Below are 17,409 nucleotides of genomic sequence, written 5' to 3'. Positions count from 1 at the left end.
GATATCAAGTTGTAGAAACACCGGTGTGTCCTGAAACTTTCATGTGTATGATGAGACCTGCTTTTTTTTATAGACTGAAGTTTACGTCAACGTTCTCTCCTCCCTCTCAGCCGGTGTCAGAATGAATACACAATGAATATTTTGACTGCACCACAGTCTTTGAAGTTGTGGCTTCATGCTCCACTCTCATTATTTTGGATGTAAAATGACAGTGACTGAGAATAAATTGCTGTCTGCTGTAATTGGAGGACATTTACAGACAAAGAACTACAGACTTGTTTTTTAAATGGTTGTCAGGTGTCAAGGTCAAATGCGGATCTTTGTCTGATTAAAGCAAAATTCACTTGTCAGTTTTAGTTTGTAGTTAAAAGCCTGCGACTGCCCAAAGTAACTCTCTCTAGTGACAATACTGTTGCTCTGTATCTCGCTGAAAGTTCAGTCAAGATGCAAGTAGTCTCTAAATTACTGAGGCGAAACACAAAAGTGAACTGCATTTGGTTTCTGGGGAGTATGGCAACATGCAAGCCCAAAATAAGGCTGTTCAGTCATAGTGTGACAGTTTACATTAACCCTTAAATAATCAGGTCAAACATTCCTACATGCTTGTAAACTTAAGTACTATAATAAGTCAAAGATGTACCTTTGCCATCAACATACTGACGCCTCTCGTTGTATTCCGCACATATTTAATTAATTGTGAGTACCTCTCCATGAATGTTTCTACCAACAATCTAAGTTTCACTTGAACCCCTTAAACCCACTCACTGTCTCTTGGAACCTCACTGAGAAACCTAATATGTCATTTTAAATGCCTCTAGAACCGATCAACGAGGACATATAAAACCCTTTCAACCCCCTCAGGAACCTTCTCATGGACCGGGCACGCCACCAAGAACCTTGAAACAAACAAAAAACCTCTACGATTTCTTTATGGGCCTTTGAAACTTCCAAATGAATCCTACTCAATTTTTAAGAGATCCTAAAACCCTTGGAGCCTCATCTGGGATCACTCCTTTCTCAAACGTCCTAAGAGACCCCTTGAACATCCTGAAGTAGTTCTGATAGCTCTTCAGAACCTCTGGAACCTCCCGAAGAATGAGGCATCCTAGAACCATTTAAACCTCATCAAGTAAAACCTTGCCAGAATAAAGGATTTCGTGTCAATACAAAGCCTTGTGGGGGAAATTTGCAGCAGAGTTGAACGGACCCGTCTCAGGACGGCTGATGATGTCGCCTGCGACCCAGCTTGTGAAGTCGCTGGTGGCTGGTTTTAGAACATATGCACACAATGCAATCAGCGCCTTGTCATGAAGTCAGGCAGATCAGGCAGTTACAAACTGTCACCTGATCGAAATGGCAGTTTAGGACTGAGAAAAGGGGACCAGCTCATTAATTTGTCAGAGTAACAGCCGTGACTGTATGACACAAACCTTAAAGTTGAAATCAGACAACTGTCAACTTCACTGCTTTTCTTTTGCTTCCCTCGCATTCACAGCCACTCTCCACCGCTCGCTCAACCACACACTCGTTTCATGACACACACACCTTTTGTTTAGGCTGTTTCATCAATACTAGAGATGAACCTGAGGCAAGAAACTCAATGTCACTGTGCTCATTCATATTTTGAGTTGCTACAAATTATATCCAGCTATAAAAAAAAAGGCTGAAAAGCCGTCAGTTAGAGTGAAAGTACAGAGAGTAAGTACGAAGAAAGTACATCGTGTTGCCTAGTTGGATTGGCGTGAACTGGAAGGTTTTCAGCATGTAGCAAATTAGCGCATTGCAAGAAGTTGAAGGCTTCAACTTGTCTCGTCGCAAAACTTTGGTCTGAAAAGGGTTTTAGATCTTCGTAAGAACTTTTCTGAAACTCATAAGAAAGTCTTCAAACCCACTCAACAAAATCCACCACAATAACCACACAAATCTCTTCAAGGGCCCCTGAAATCTATTCGCTTCTGAAACCTTTTCAACCTTATCAGAGCCTGTAAAATATCAAGAAATTAAAGTAGGTCAAAGGACCTATTGAACCTCGTCAAGTGCATCTAAAAAAAGTCAACCCAAACCTCTTAACAACCTCTGGACCCCTCCCTTGGACTTAAAGTTACTCCACATCTTTAAATGTTTGTAAGCTGTGCTGCATGTTGAAAATACAAACAATTAAAGGTCCAATTTGTAAGAACATTGATTTTTGAGTCTCATTCCCAAATACTGACGCCTTAGGATTGTAGGTCGGGTCGGCCCTCAGCCCAAAGTGTTTGTTATTGACCAGTTGGGAATGACTTGGGAATTCTACTTTCTCCCAAACTGGACCTTTTAAAGCATAAATGAAATAAGCACATGTTTCTTACTTGGAAATGTCCATCATGAAAACAAAGCATATAATGTGCAGTAAATCTTATAGCTTGTTCTATAAAACTTGGTGGAAAACTTTGATTGATTGACCTGCTGCTCACGGCAGACATTACTCTTAAGCACACACGACTGATGACTCAGCAAGAAAAATGTACTTTTCATCATCAGCTCCTCTAGTCATGCTTTCATTTTCAAAGTTACCCTCCAATATCAAAGAACGCGCTGCTCAGCAATATACCGAACAGACCGGCGCTGCACCACCATGCACTGCATAAAGAACATAACCTGTGATTACTTATACATCTAAGGTCTCTAAAATCCCTATGAAATATGTGTAGAAAACACTAAACAAAGATTTTTAACACCAGAGAATTGTGAAAAACATGGTCTGAGGTTTGAGGTTTCTGAGGCTCTGAAAGACTCTTGACGACCTGTGATATGTGTTTAAGGGTTAATGACTGTCCAGTACGGAAAAGATCCATCGACCCAGATTTGACCCCTTTAATGTTTTCCAGTGGCCAGGAGCTTCCCTCAGTCCTCCCAGCGGACAGTAGAGTTCAGAGTATGGGGAGGCAGGTAAAACATTCAGGCCTACAGCGTTTTTATCAAAAGTCTACATCTGTTCCAGCATGAGCTAGCGTTGCATGGAAGTGAGGTATCTCTGCGCTGTCAAACTGATAATGATTTGTGTTTCGAAATTCAAAACATTTTTCTCTCCACAGACAGGAACGGGTTGAATAAATATAGTGTGATAGAAATCTTTGCGGGGCAGTTTCTATCTTTTATTGGGATCAAATTTAATAATCCAACATGTGCTGCTGTACCTGTTAAGTTCATTTCTGATCTGACGGGTTGATTGTCGTGTTTTCTGTTAAGAATCCAAGTTTGTTCTCCAGCGATTTTTGTTTTTTTCGGAATGTTAATGACAATGAGAGTGTCCGTGTTGTGTGTCCATATCTTCTCTCCTGCCTCTCTCCTCCGTGGGAGCTGACAGCTGTAAGTCAGTTGCCGTGCTGTGCATGCAATGGAAGCACACTCCACACACGCCCGGAGTGCTGCTGGGAAGCTCAGGGAATACTTCACCTGTCTACACACTCACGCACACAGTCGTTTTTGCCTCAGGTATTTCGCTGTGCTTTACTTGAGTTAGCACCAAGGTTAGTTGACTGGATGTGCACTCAAGGGGAAAGCCTCTCTCCAAACAGCAAGGTTACAGCAAGTCACATGACTCGCTCGACGAAAGACACATCATGTGACAAATTGCTTTGTTTCCGTGCGATTTATCTGGACCCAGTTCAGTGAGGCTGCGCTGGCATGTTTGTCAATCATCTGCTGTGTGTGCACCGCTGAACAACATGCTACACAGAGGATGCTGCTGAGGTTACCCTTTCTAAACAACACCCACCTTCCTTAACCACTGCTTAAGGGATTCAACACAGAGAAACCCGTCTCCATAGGCTTAATTAATCAACACCACAAGCAGCGAGATGAATGGGCCTTCAGGCATACTTGGCAGGATCGGAAGACTTTCAGAACTTTTATGCTGTCCTTAGTCTAATCACATTGTCGTCTTATCAAGAGCCGAGACAATTTTTCTCTGCTCCACAGCAGTGAAACTTTATCAAGTGTGTATTGGATGTGAGGAGATAAAGTCAGTCCGCCTCAGGCTCCTACTGTTCACTGTGCACTGTTCTCTCAACTCAGATGTTGGTCGACTTTTTGATTACTTAATGTTTTACTTAAAAATACTCCCCTGTCATTGTAAAAGATAGATAACTCTGTGTTTATACCAGCTACTGTTGGCCACCACAACTGGTGTAATAAATGGAAGAGGCTTGTTTTCTCAGGTATTCCTTAATTAGACTCATTACTTAGCCTCAGCTTTAGCATTCACTACAGCAAAAATACATACATTATCATTGGGAATAACATTTTCCAGGTGCTGCACTACCCTCGAGTTCAGTTCCGCCTTTTTCGTTTCATCAACATCAAACTATTAATTAACAATTAATTTTTTATATATGTTTTTTTTAACATTTGGTAAACGATTCAGAATCAGAGGAGATGAGAATCCAGATTTTTTTTTTTACACACCTGTAGTTTTTATAAAGAGAGATGTACTGATAAACTGAGACAAACAGAAAAGCAGAATGACATGATTGTCTTTTAAAGTTGATATTTTGAACTTATTAGTAGCTCATTTATACGTTCAGCAGTTATGGAACACCACCATCACTGTTTCACACAAAATCACCATGCTGGCGTCCTGTGGCAGATGCAGAGCAGGACAGAAGGTCTGCAGACAAGATGAGTAAAACAAGGGGAGATTGTCATTAGTCAATTGATTGCAGATGGTGTCGTTCTCATGGACAAAGAAAAAAATGTGAAATCAGATTGACCAAATATACTCCATTAGCCATAAATATATCTGGGTGGCCCACCCGAGTCTATGTGTCTATCCGAGTCTTTTAGAATTGATGTCCTTCTGGCAAATTTAAGTCTGAAATGTAATGTTTTTAGCTCTTTGAAGTGGTTAAATGCTCCACTGTGTTCACCAGCTAATCAATGACTGTGTCCGCCTGGTGATTGGTTTGAGCAGGTGCTGTAAAGTGTGTTCTTCTCCCAAAATGTTTTGAAAGGCTCTCGATGCCTATATAAAGCTCAGATGCAGTGAGGTGGTAAATACAGCCATGTCCTCTTAACGTCCAGATGTGAGAGAGGTTCATGCTGCATGTTCTTTTTGTCACCTTCCAAGACATTTCCTGTCAGCTCCTGCCTTTTCAGAAGCAGGCCTTTTTGTTTTGGGTCTTAATGTAATCCCTTCATGCGTCCATATTGTTGTCTCAGCTCTTACTTGGCTGACTGTTTGTCACTGTTTGTTTGTGTGTTAAAACAATCTGCTCATGAATATTAACCTTCCCCAATCTGCTTAAAACACTCTCACCCTCCAAACACACACACACAGACGCATGCAAAAGCACACACACAAACATAACCTTGTATTTTGCTCGCGGTGTCACCGAGGACTCAGAGCCTTTTCTCTCCTCTTCGGGTCTTTTGAGGCTTCTCGGTTCGTGTTCACTCCACAGTGTTTCATGTAATGTGGGAGATTTCGAAAAAGTATCTGTCTGCATTTTTTGGCATAAACTGTTCATTCATCTTTGGCGTATTCTCAAACTTGACAGACATACGGTATATTGGTTTAAAATGTGTCAACAGAAATGACAGTCATGTCAAAGAATGTTAATTTAGAGGGAAAAAAATCCTTGTTATCGCTCTTCTACTAACTTGCAGAAATAAATGAACTGTTTATTATGCCAGGTTTGTTGTGAATTATTCCTGATAAGTCTGTCAGCAGTAACCTGAAATACAGAAGCACTATAATGAAATTGCTGTGTCTTTATTGTTTTTATGGTCTCAATATGCTGCAGGGGACTGCTGCTTTCTCTTTTAATGAAATGACTAAACTGTGTCTTAACAGATACAGCAGGCACCAATTTTCATTAGATTTGTTTCTGTTTTTGCTCATTAGGACATTTAATTTTAATAAAATGCTGTTATTATCTATTGTATGGAATTCAATTTCACTCTATCCTTTTCAATTGGGTAAAGAATTGTTTCCCAATCGCAAATGTGATATATGTACGGACACTGAGATTTCCGTGTTTGAAATATATGTACAAACCCTATTAGAAATTGTAACAAACTTCATATAATCTCCTTCATGCTACACAAATTACAAAACACACATATATTTATTTATATATGATAAACACAAACACATGGGTGTCAGGGTGTATGTAAGCCACAGCAAAGTTGGTGATGATGAATCAGCATCTTAATATCAAAAGTTCAATTTCTGGGAAACACTGTCCATCAACTTTGACTGTGTGTTAGCACTGAGCATCGATGTTATAAAAACAGAGTCCACCTCTCCTCGTCCGGCTGTAGTGCTGCATTCCATTGGCTCAGAACATGGAGCGCTCATTGAGTAAGTTGAGTAAGAGATGTTGTGGTGGAAACAGATCTCTGTAGGCACGACCGTCCCAATTGGCCAGCCTGAGTCCCAGTTTATCCATTTCCTGTTCCTGCGACCAGACATATCGTGACAACCCTACTCTAATTTCAGAGGATATGTGTATGTAAAAATTATGTATTGCCTTAAACGTATATATGGCAGCATCATTCTTGATATAAGGGCATTTTGTGATATTCATTTCCTTATGGGTCGTATTGAATTTAGGTGATTTCTATATACTTTCCTGATTCAACCCATCACAAGGTTCACAGTTTTCTCAACTTCACTGTGTTAACAGCACCAGCCTCTCACCAGCACCTCCATATTTTGCCAGATCATAAATATCACTGAGCTGTTACACTAAAACACTAAAACTCGGCAGTGTTCAGATCTGACTGTGGCACATTATTGAATCCCTGCACAAGGTCCCAACAGGTGTTTGGACTGAAATTGCTGTATTACATGAAAACCCTGGGAATGCTTTTGGACCGTTAACATATTTTTATTTTTGGGCTGAAAAATAAATCAGCTGCAGAATGCAATCATGAGAGTGCAGTTGGGAAACTTTTACATATTCTTCAAGACAATATCACTCCACTTTTATCTCATTTATATACTGTGTTTTTGGCATTTAAAGCAATCCCCCTGTGGCTGATGCTCCTTGACTGCTGAGCACACTCAGAAGTTTTGCATCTGAAGTGCATTAAAACCTCTTGGAAGCAGGACAGAATTTCGAACAGATGCCGCCAGTGTTTTATGGAGTCTGAACATGAACTGAGTCCATCAGCGAGTACTATAGGCAGTTATATACTGTTTGTCCCACTAAATGTGTGTTTGTCAAACGTCTCTCTGCCCTCGATGCTGTCAGCTGCTGCTGCTGCTCTGGAATGAGTCAGGACTGCACTCATGAACCCTTCAGCTCTCAGCCTCTTAAACACAAAGAGAGTCCTTCTTCAGTCTCCTGTAGTGTGAGAGCTCTCAAAGAGAAATGTTCACGCGCACCAAAAAAGACCACACATTACCTCTTGATTAATTATTAAAGGAAAGCTTGTGTATGTGACTACAGCGATACCTTTAGGGAAATTTGATTCACTTCCTCCTCTCTGTGTAGGTCAAAGAGCAGTGTCAGCTACAGAAGAGCCCACCAGCTGCTGAATCTTTTGTTCAAGGGCGCCAGAGCTTCTAGCTGTGTGTATGAAGGACAGCCAGTCAGCCCCTGCAAATAAAAGGCCACACTTCATCTTCTAACATACATTACAGTACAAGAAAGCAACATTTATCAAAGTGATTACATTAGCCCGATCATCTTTAACACATTCCTTAAATGTCACCTTACGCGCAACCTCCCCGGTAGTTTGAGAGGCAACAAAGATTCATGCTATTTGTCTTCCTTTGCCTCCTAGAGACTCCAGGGAGGGGAGAGGACGGTCAGGCGGACACATCATTCTCTGACTCATCGCTGTTCGCTCACTGGGGTCAGGAGCTGGGTCCGGACAACCGACGGGTGGCACTGAAGATGTTTCAGTACTATGGATATAATGGCTACCTCAGTGATCGTCTCTCTCTAGACAGGCCAATACCAGACCTGAGGCCTGATGGGTAAGACTTCAGGCAGAATGGTGCTCAAACACTGTAATTTTTGCAGCCTGTCACTCGTTACTCGATTATTCGGCCAGCTGTTGAAATGGATCTGTGTGTGAGTAGATTACTTTACATTTTTTTATTTTTCTGACACATCTGAATTACAGACTGAGAGATGATGTTTGTGCCGCAGAAGTGCCAGAATGATTGTGTGCGTGCAGATTTCCTTCTCCCTTGAAACTTGTGGCAATGTCACATGTTATTGTGGAATCAACTCATATGCCTGTGTCTCCACGTTGGAGTGGACACGTAGTTAATTCCTTTATAACAGCATATGAAATTTTATATCATGATTTCAACATTTGTTATGACATGAAGTGATAATAATTGATCATAAAAATAAGTCATGTTAGAGGCACTTTCAGGTAGTCGACTGATGTGTCTTTTTCAGGGCCGATACCAATACTTATGATTCGTTATGATTGCAGTATGAATACAAATCTTCCTGTCAAAATTTAGTGCAACCTGTGATGGATTATAACTAACTACAGTTTATTCAGTATCTGCAATTTCAGGTACTTTACTTGAATATTGCCTTTAAACTTCCACTCCACTCTATTTATTCGATAACCTTTGTTACAAGTTACTTTGCAGATCCAGATTATTCATTTGATGTAACCAATCATACAGTCATGTGGGCAGAAATTTAGTGAGACCACAGATTGGTGACTATGGACTGAGATAGAAAGCTGCCTCAAAGCCAAAGAATTGTATTGTTGAATGAATTTATTTTTATTGGCAATTGGACACAAAAAAACACAACAATTGCCAACAATTGAAAAAAAGCTGAATATCGTCCCCAATAATCGTCCAGGATGAGAATCACAATGACAATACTATCATGCTCATTTTAAGCTAATGTAATGTTTATACAGTTCAGTTTTCACCATCTTAGTTTGGTGTGTTACCACGGTAACATTTGCAATAAACAGAATGTAATGCTGAGGGCTGGGTGTGGGATCTTACAGCCAAGCACTGAACAAATGGTAATGTTGAGCTGATGATGGTGCTAAATGAAAAATTAAAGAATCATCAAAGTAATTACATTTCGATCTGAGGGTGGCTTGAATGTGTGAATTTCAAGGTTAGCAGTTGTTGACACATTTCACTCAAAACTAGATATGTTTTCCGCAATTTGGTGGCAGAAGAAAAGCCAGAGGATCACCAGAGTAATTAGGATTTATCTTCTACCTGCTCTTTCTCTTGACACTAGATTAAAAGTCTGGACATGACCAAAATCTGTAGGATTTATCTTCTGGGGAGAATAAATGTCTTTGTAAATTTCCATGGCAGACGACATCTCCAAAAGTCAGCTCTTTTGAGCACTAGTCTCACTGTATGTCATCTTCCTATCGGTCACTTTATCTACTCACCTTTTCACCTCTGAGGACCATTTATTTTTCAGTAAAAAACAAAAGAACTCATGAGATACGCAGGAAAACACTTTGTTGTTCTCTCTTTAACGGCTCTCCTCTAAATGAAAACCAATGAAGAATTTACTTCTGCACACATCATTCAGCTCAATTACCGCCTGCTGACATAATCATATCATGCAGGCAGGCAAAAGGAAAGCTCCTGTATATAATAGACTTGGTTCGGGGCTGATTCTTGTCTCAAGCCGCTGAAATTTGCAGGACAAAGTACACGGTTTTAATCTGCAGTCATAAATCAACACATGTATTTTCAAAGCCTTGTTCAGTTATTTGTGCACCATGGGCTACTGATTAAGTCCTGGACAAATAGCACAGCAAGCCTGCAAAGTCAATACACCATCGCCTTTAACGCTGGCTGGCTGTGACTCGGTTTTTTTAGCACTACTTTCATGTTTGCATCACCAAGGTTACAGGAGCTCACAAAATGACATCTTGGTGCAAAAGGTTTACACAGCTCAGAGATCTTCAGGGCATTTTATCCACTGCACATCACTAAACTCCCTTCAGACCATCCATTCCCACTACTGCTGGTCCGTACACTTAAACAGTTCTGGGGGATGAACTGATGACACACATTCATTCTGCACATATTTCCCAGAAGTGATGTCAGAGCCGTGGCATTATGTGGGAACAACAGGCTTTTTGGCAGTAATGAACCGCATGATGTGGTGACAGTGATGTGATTTTTGTTCAATTTGACAGAAAACAGGTCAAATATCGCAAATCGCAACACAATTCACTGTCAATCCTGTCAAGAGGATTATGATGGAGATAAGTCACATACAGTCAATGAGGGGATTTTTTTTTTACACATTTCAATAACCTTAATTCAACCTACAAGGGACGTGACTTCTATATAGTCTCATTTTTACAGCCTGGTCTTTCTGCATGTCCCGGAAAAGGCATCAGTTTCTCCTTCAGACAATGGGCTCGACTCCTTATTCACACTGAAAATGTCAGCATGCAGTGGCTGAAGGGAAAGAGAATAGCTTGATTGATGTCAGACCTTAATGCACTGCCAATTATTTATTCCTAACCCGATCCCTTTTATAACGGCATTCCACGTGCACCGCTATTGCAGTCGCACTGTAACCGTTAAATTTCCCCCAAATCTGCCAGCCATGATCTGGTGCCAGCGCCTACATTTATACCTTGATTTACGAAAACAGGGTCCCGATATAGTCTGCCAAGTACCTGGGTTGGCATCAGCCATCGCCCCGCTCTTTAGGAATCAATGTCAACTTTATCTGTTAATCCTTTCCAAGAGATGCAAGTCTAAACATTGCCTCGCCCCGGGGTTTATTGTTTGTCCTCCACAGGTGCAGGAACATCACTTATCCTTTAAACCTCCCTCAAGTGAGCATTGTGTTCATCTTTGTGAATGAAGCCTTGTCCGTCATCCTGCGGTCCATTCACTCCGCTATCAACAGGACGCCCTCCACCCTTCTCAAGGAGATAATCCTGGTGGACGACAACAGCAATAACAGTAAGCAACATCATTTTATAATACAGCAGCTGGCCCATCGTAGCTTAGCAGTCATAACCAGGTACGGCAGTCCTGTCAAGCTTTGTATTTCTTAACACATAAAGAGGTTAGCATGCAGCTGAGAGACACCAGGGGGCTTTATTCTTTCTACAAACCAAACACACCAGAGCTACAGTGCACGATTTGATTAAACAGTGTTTGTCTGCTCTTCCATTAACTGCAATCACTAGCATGTCTGGCTAATTAGCTAATGTACCTCTGAGGGCCAAGGAGTACATCATTAACTAACTACATTATTATGTGGGGTTACAGGTTATGTTGAAAACAAGGCTTGGTTCATGAGTAAAACCTCCCCCGGTAGCAAACATTACACAAGATGTGTTTTCCTTGGTTTCTGTTGGTCCTCATCCTAAATGCCTTTTCTTGTAACATTACTGTTTAAAACTACTGTTTGCAAATGCAGAGAAGTGTAAGATAAGCATAAAGTAAACAAATATAACAATCTTACATTTTCCTTATCATCCTTATAATAGTGTAACACATTAACAACACTGTTGCTTTAATTCCACGTCATCTGCAAAAATCATCAATGCCCCACTCCAGTCAGTGTTTTTGCCTGTCTAACATTCAACGTTTCTTCTTAGACAGAGAATAGGTGTTTCGCTTTACTCAACCAGACTGCCTTTCTAGCAGGATCAACGTCACGAGCATAGATATGTGTTTCATGGATATGAGGATGGATAAGCAATAGGAAGTTCTCCTTGGGTGTCCAGGAGCTGCAGAGTTTATTCATGATCAAACTGTGCATTTACCAATGCTGTTTGTCATGCATCAACTGCATATTTATACAAGATTTTTCAAATGTTTGCAACAGCCAGTGAGAGAGATGTCCCGGAGCAACTGACGGTGTTGCCGAGCAATAATAAACAGCCCTAGACCTTGAGGCTAATGTAAGCTAGCATACCACTGCTGACAGATAATAAAACCCGCAGTCAAAATGTCACCTCCAGGTCTCAAGTAAAGAACAGACAGCCCATGATGACCGGGTCTCCCCGAGCGTTTTATCATCCAGACTTGTTTCTTCTGCTTTTTTATTTCTCACTGCAAAGTATTAACGTTACTACAGCAAGTTATCTCCATTTGTTTACATTTGAGATCCCGTGAGTGAACTCCCTCTGGCACCGTTATCTTAATAATATCCTGTAGTCTTTTTTTAGTCTTGTAGCACGTCTTTGAGACTAGAGAGAGGGACTTCTGTGAAATTCTCCTTTTGCGCGTGATGCAACCCTGACTTCACAGCCGATTAGGAGCCTGACTTTAGACGGTGCCCAGCAAACATCCTAACAGCAACATAGCAGCTCTGTGTTGAAGAGGGCCTGCAGTTAACATGTTATTGCCTCACATGTGGAGCGATCTGTATCTGTGGTATTTACTCCTCTGACGGCCTCTAGACTCCTTTAATGTTTTTAATGAGGGGCTGTGTTCGCTGGATTTAACCGATAGAGGAATAACACTAATTAGCAGCAAAGCCAGGAAATTTGCCCCGAGGCGGAAAACAATCCAGCAAGGTGATGAAGTGCGTACCTTGTCAGCCATTTGCAACGCTAATTCTGACATCTGCATGCATTGGATGTCGTGTAAACAGTATCAGGTCGAACAAACACCCAGTTATGTGCTGACTATGAGTAGCTTCTGAGCTCTGTTTACTTTTTATTACCAGGATGACTGATGTGCCAGATAGCTGATAACAGTGGCTGACCCCAGTCCGCCATGCGAGGCACAAGAAATAGACTTGAAGCCACCTGTAAAAAAAGTGGACCCATAATTTAGAGTGTAAGACTTAACTACATTACAAAGGCAGAAGGCCGGCGATAAAAAGGTAATACTGTACTGATACTGTGCCATGGTCATTTATAGGCAATGCACTTAAAAAATGGGATGTGCTGCTTGTAACAAGGAGTTAGACAGCCATTTTGGGCAATCAACATGGAAAATACTGGCATTGGGAAGAATATGTTTACCAGAGTCAATAATGCAAAACATGTTGCACTGCCTGTAGCCCGCTGGAACAGAATATAGATCACTGTTGTGTGCCTTCGGTATTTAATAACTTATAGTCTGGGATAAGAATGATCACTCTCCCTCTGGCTATTATTGACCAGAAAGTCAGTTTAATATATATATATATATATAAAGTTATCTGTTAAAAAAGTGTAAAGATGAAAACCACAAAAAAGTTTGCCTCCACTCCTCCCAGCACATTATTGGATTATCACATCAGATCACATTAACATTCATATTTCACAGCGTAATTGAGAGCCGGGGAGCAGTCGTCTTTGGCTCCCCTCGGGGACCCGAGTCACGCATTGACATTTTGCTGATGGCATTTCACCCTGTTTGCCTGAGCGCTCTGTCACAGTGCATCTGATAGGCCTGCTGTTATCATTATCACCATGACTGTGAATCTTATGAGTGCTAAATGTCATTAGCTTGTTGACCCGTGATGCTGCTGAGATAGTTGAAGGGGTCATCGTCCACAGCTAACCTCCGAGGCATCCGCGGCTTTACATTAGTCATACGCCACTGTCACGGCTCACCTCCGAGAGGCATTAGCATGCAGGAGGACGTGTAGCTATCAAGGGAGAGAAGGGCAAATTGACCTAGCTGATTCCTCCTTAATTGGATAATGTCCCAAGCTGTGGCCCGAAAAAGGCTCGTCTGTATAAGAGTGGGCTTTTGAGAAGGGCTCACTTATTAGAAAGGCTGTCAGAGGACTTGTGATTCCATATTTTAATTTAAACGATTATACCAGGGAGTCTTGTATATGTGCGAGGGTGAAGGATTTCGCGATGAGCGACTCGTTTCAGGCAAAATGTAGAAAGCAGAAAAAATTTAATTCTTTTATCTAGATTTCTGTCCCCTGGTGTCTCCGCCAGAGTCCCAGTTGTCAGGGACTTTCTGAGTCTGATTCATGTCATCTGTGAAAGTAAGATGGATAGGGAACCCTTTAGCTGCACAATTAAAATATCTTAGTTTGTCGGTTGATAGTATAATGAGTGAAAGAATGAAAATCTGTTGTTTTAATTGTTATAATATATTATAATATATTACATTGTTATAAGTTCTTAAAAATCCAAGTCAAAGGTGAAACTTAAAGATGTTTATTCTACTAAGATAGACGGTTGGAAAACTGTCACTTTTTTGACAATTAACTGTGCATATTTTTATTCAGCTGATTAGTCGACCAGTGGTTTCTGTCAGGGCTGTGGCCAGGATTTTAGAAATACTGAGGTTACGCCCCCCCCACCCCCACTCATCCACCAAGACCATTTTGAAATCTGTTCAGAATCACTAAGGAAATAGTTACAGTGGTAGCACATAGTAGAAGATTTGACTTAAATTTAACAGAAGGTAATAATTCACAAGTATGGCACATTTTGGATTAAGCTTATTAAACTTGCTAACGTGTCTTTTATGCAAAACATTGCCAATATCAGTAACACTTACATATAATAACCACCATAAATAAAAGATATATTCATTGTTAATTAATCTTGAGTTGATAAGTATTTCACTGTTAACAAACAATAAATAGCTTTATAAAACTTGTGTTAGGCATTGTAATGTTTTATAAACATCTAACCCATCTTCATAATGGCCGTCCAAATAATGCTTATAGATGAAGTTTGTCCTAACCAGTTACAAAGTGTTAAAAATATCAGTTGCAACTTGACAATAAAATCATTTTTGAAGTATTAAATTGCTTGTATGGGTCCAGCAAAAATGTTGGACCTTGTCTATCTCTTGTTCAGTTCATCTGTTTGCCTCTTCACTAGATACTGAGAGACTGATTTTAATGTTCTTTTTGTTTCAGGCTCTCTCTCCACGTCCCTTCACTGGTATACTGAGGGTCATTTATTTGCCCAAAAAAGGGACAAAACACACAGTAGACAAAGTTAAAGATAGATTTGATTTTTCAAATTTCTGTCAATGTTACGATGATGGTTTGGCCACGATAATCGTGTACTGAAAATCTGATATCCTGACATCCCGAAATTGCTTGTTAATGCTGAAATACTGTTTACTAAAGTTTAACTGAACATTAAATTTGCCATTTTTTAATTCTTGTTATTATAGTGTGTTAACAAATATATACACTGAAATATTAAAGACCCAGAAAAAACACAGAGGACGTGACTTCGGTGTCCTGAGTGGTAGCTACGTGCCTGGTGTCAGTTATGGTTAAGAACAAGATGCCGTTTATTTTACCAGCGTGTAAAGAAGATTCAGACTGAGCGTGCTGACGGTGTGTTGCTGAACAGACCCCGTAGATTAACATCACGTAATGTGGATCCAGTCAGCATCTCAGGTGTCCAGAGAAGTTCCAGCGAATGTTTGAAGCCGGTTGGATAACAATCTGGCCAATGAAATCTGGAGAGCACACAAAAGCCGGGATGATATCAGCAAAACACAACAAAGCTGCGTTTACAGTATGCGCGGCCAACTATAAAATTCATGCAGTGTGCACTCGCAGTGGAACTTCAGCAACATGTGTTGGAAATGTTTCTCACAAGCTGCCAGTCACGTATCCAAACCCTGGACTCAGAAGGGGCCGGTGGATTTGTGGGGGAAGAGCAAGCATCAGTGGGAAATTTTAAACAGAGAGATTTTCACACCTGCAGTGTTGTGTAGTGAGAGATTGCCAAGTGGTGTCGTGGAAACCACACAGAAACTGTGAGACCTGTATCCGTGCCGATATGCCATCTGCTGTGTGAGCAGAAAGGCTTGTGTGGTGATAAGTGGAGTTAAGTTTGGACACGCACGTAGAGGACAGACAGTACTCGAGGATTAGACGGACGAGCTCAGTTTAGACGTTCATCAGCATGCAGTTATGAAGCGGCAACAGGTTACAGATGAAGGGGAAAAACTACTAAAAACCCTTTTCATCAATCACATATCCTCTGACTGTTTATGCATAGAACTGCACTGTAATAAATTAGACCGTCTGCACAAAGAAACATGATTTTCCAGCCTTGATGTCATGGTGTGTTGTTCTGGATTCATAAACACAGTATCCATATTCAGGTAGTTATACTCAGTTTCATGCAGTGTATTGTGTTATAGATGTGTGCTAAATGAAGCGCAGCCTACATTTAGCTTTCTGTCTCCTTAGAAAAACCTGTTTCCATGACACATTTTGAATGCTGGATTTACTGCTCGACTGCACAGCGATGTTGGAAACCTGTTTGCTTGTTGTTCCAGTCCAGCTCCGACCCAGAGCGCATTGCTTTCCAGCAGAGCTTCAGCTGGATATAAGTCCCGAAAGACTGATGACTGCTGGCCATCAGCCATGCCCAGAGTAATGGACTGTGTTTATTGTGATTTGTCACGATGAGTAACCAATCATCATTCTTGTTATCCCATTCACACACACAATCAGAATGACTTAATTATCGATGGATTCAAATTATTAGGGATACGATCATCTGGTGGTTTGCCATCAGCAGCAGCTCGCATGCGTGACAACCTTTTAGCCGGAATGAAGAGTCTACTACGTACGCTAAAACTTGAATTACTGCAAGTGTGTTTTCCTGACCCCGAGTCCATCTGCTTTTTAGTTCTGGTTATTTAAATCGAGGGCAAATTCACACCAGGGATGTATGCTGATTGCAATTAAACAGGAAAGCCAACCACTCTGCCACGTAAATGTACTGTAGAATTTAATGTTGCATATGGTGGATATAGTTTGAGTATTATCCTGCTCCAGACTTGTTTATTTCCCAGTGGGAAAAAGCAGTTCTCAGAGTTTCTCAGGACCAGCGGCATCCTCTGGAATGATAAGTGGAACACTCACACTGCATCTCTGACTGTATCTGTTTCTGACATATTTGTATTTATTTCCCCAGTTGACTCATGAGGTTAGTTGTTGCCGAGGGAACAGTTTAGACAAATTGAGCTAATTGAACAAATTCAGGAGTTGTGGTGTTTTGGGTTTGCTGGGAATATACCGTAGCTTCAAGGCACCCTGTGGGGTTTGTGAACATTAGTAGAGCTACGGAGCAGTATGAATGAGTGTCCATGTTGTTTTCTGTTTTGCCTTTTGCGTATTCATACACACGTCTGAGCACGAAGGCGACAAGATACTCATTCCTGCTATGGTTTTTTTTATGTCATTGAGTTAATGTGCAAAGAAGTGTGGCGATGCATCAACAAAGCCGTTGAAGCATGGATGTAAATAATATCGTCACCTGCCGAGCGCTGGACCGGCCTGACGTCGGGATTTTGAAGGCGCCCACCAAAGAGCACAAAAAAGTAGTGCGTCCCCTCAGAGTTGGTGAAAGATGGTTGCTGCCGTTTGAGACATACGGGAGAGAAAATTGAAAGAAGTTTGTAGCTTATCAATTCACAAACCTGTTGCATTGGTGGAAGAAGTGTTTCATTGTTTCTCACGTGTTCTTGCTAAGCTTCCTTGATATAAC

At 41.0% G+C, this 17,409-nt stretch overlaps 1 protein-coding gene across 1 annotated transcript in view; it reads left to right on the top strand.

Moving 5' to 3' along the window:
- The window catches only part of galnt18b (UDP-N-acetyl-alpha-D-galactosamine:polypeptide N-acetylgalactosaminyltransferase 18b), a 94,085-nt gene that overhangs the window by 29,127 nt on the left and 47,549 nt on the right, over positions 1–17,409 (top strand). Inside the window, exons 2-3 of the mRNA XM_030415096.1 lie at positions 7,774–7,969; positions 10,764–10,930. Of these exons, the coding sequence (XP_030270956.1) occupies positions 7,774–7,969; positions 10,764–10,930 (363 nt within the window). The remainder of the gene's footprint in view (positions 1–7,773; positions 7,970–10,763; positions 10,931–17,409) is intronic.

The sequence above is a fragment of the Sparus aurata genome, chromosome 4 (assembly GCF_900880675.1).
Source record: "Sparus aurata chromosome 4, fSpaAur1.1, whole genome shotgun sequence".
NCBI lineage: Eukaryota > Metazoa > Chordata > Actinopteri > Spariformes > Sparidae > Sparus > Sparus aurata.
The sequence above is the reverse complement of the archived record's forward strand: the minus strand, read 5'-3'. Positions and strand labels throughout refer to the sequence as shown.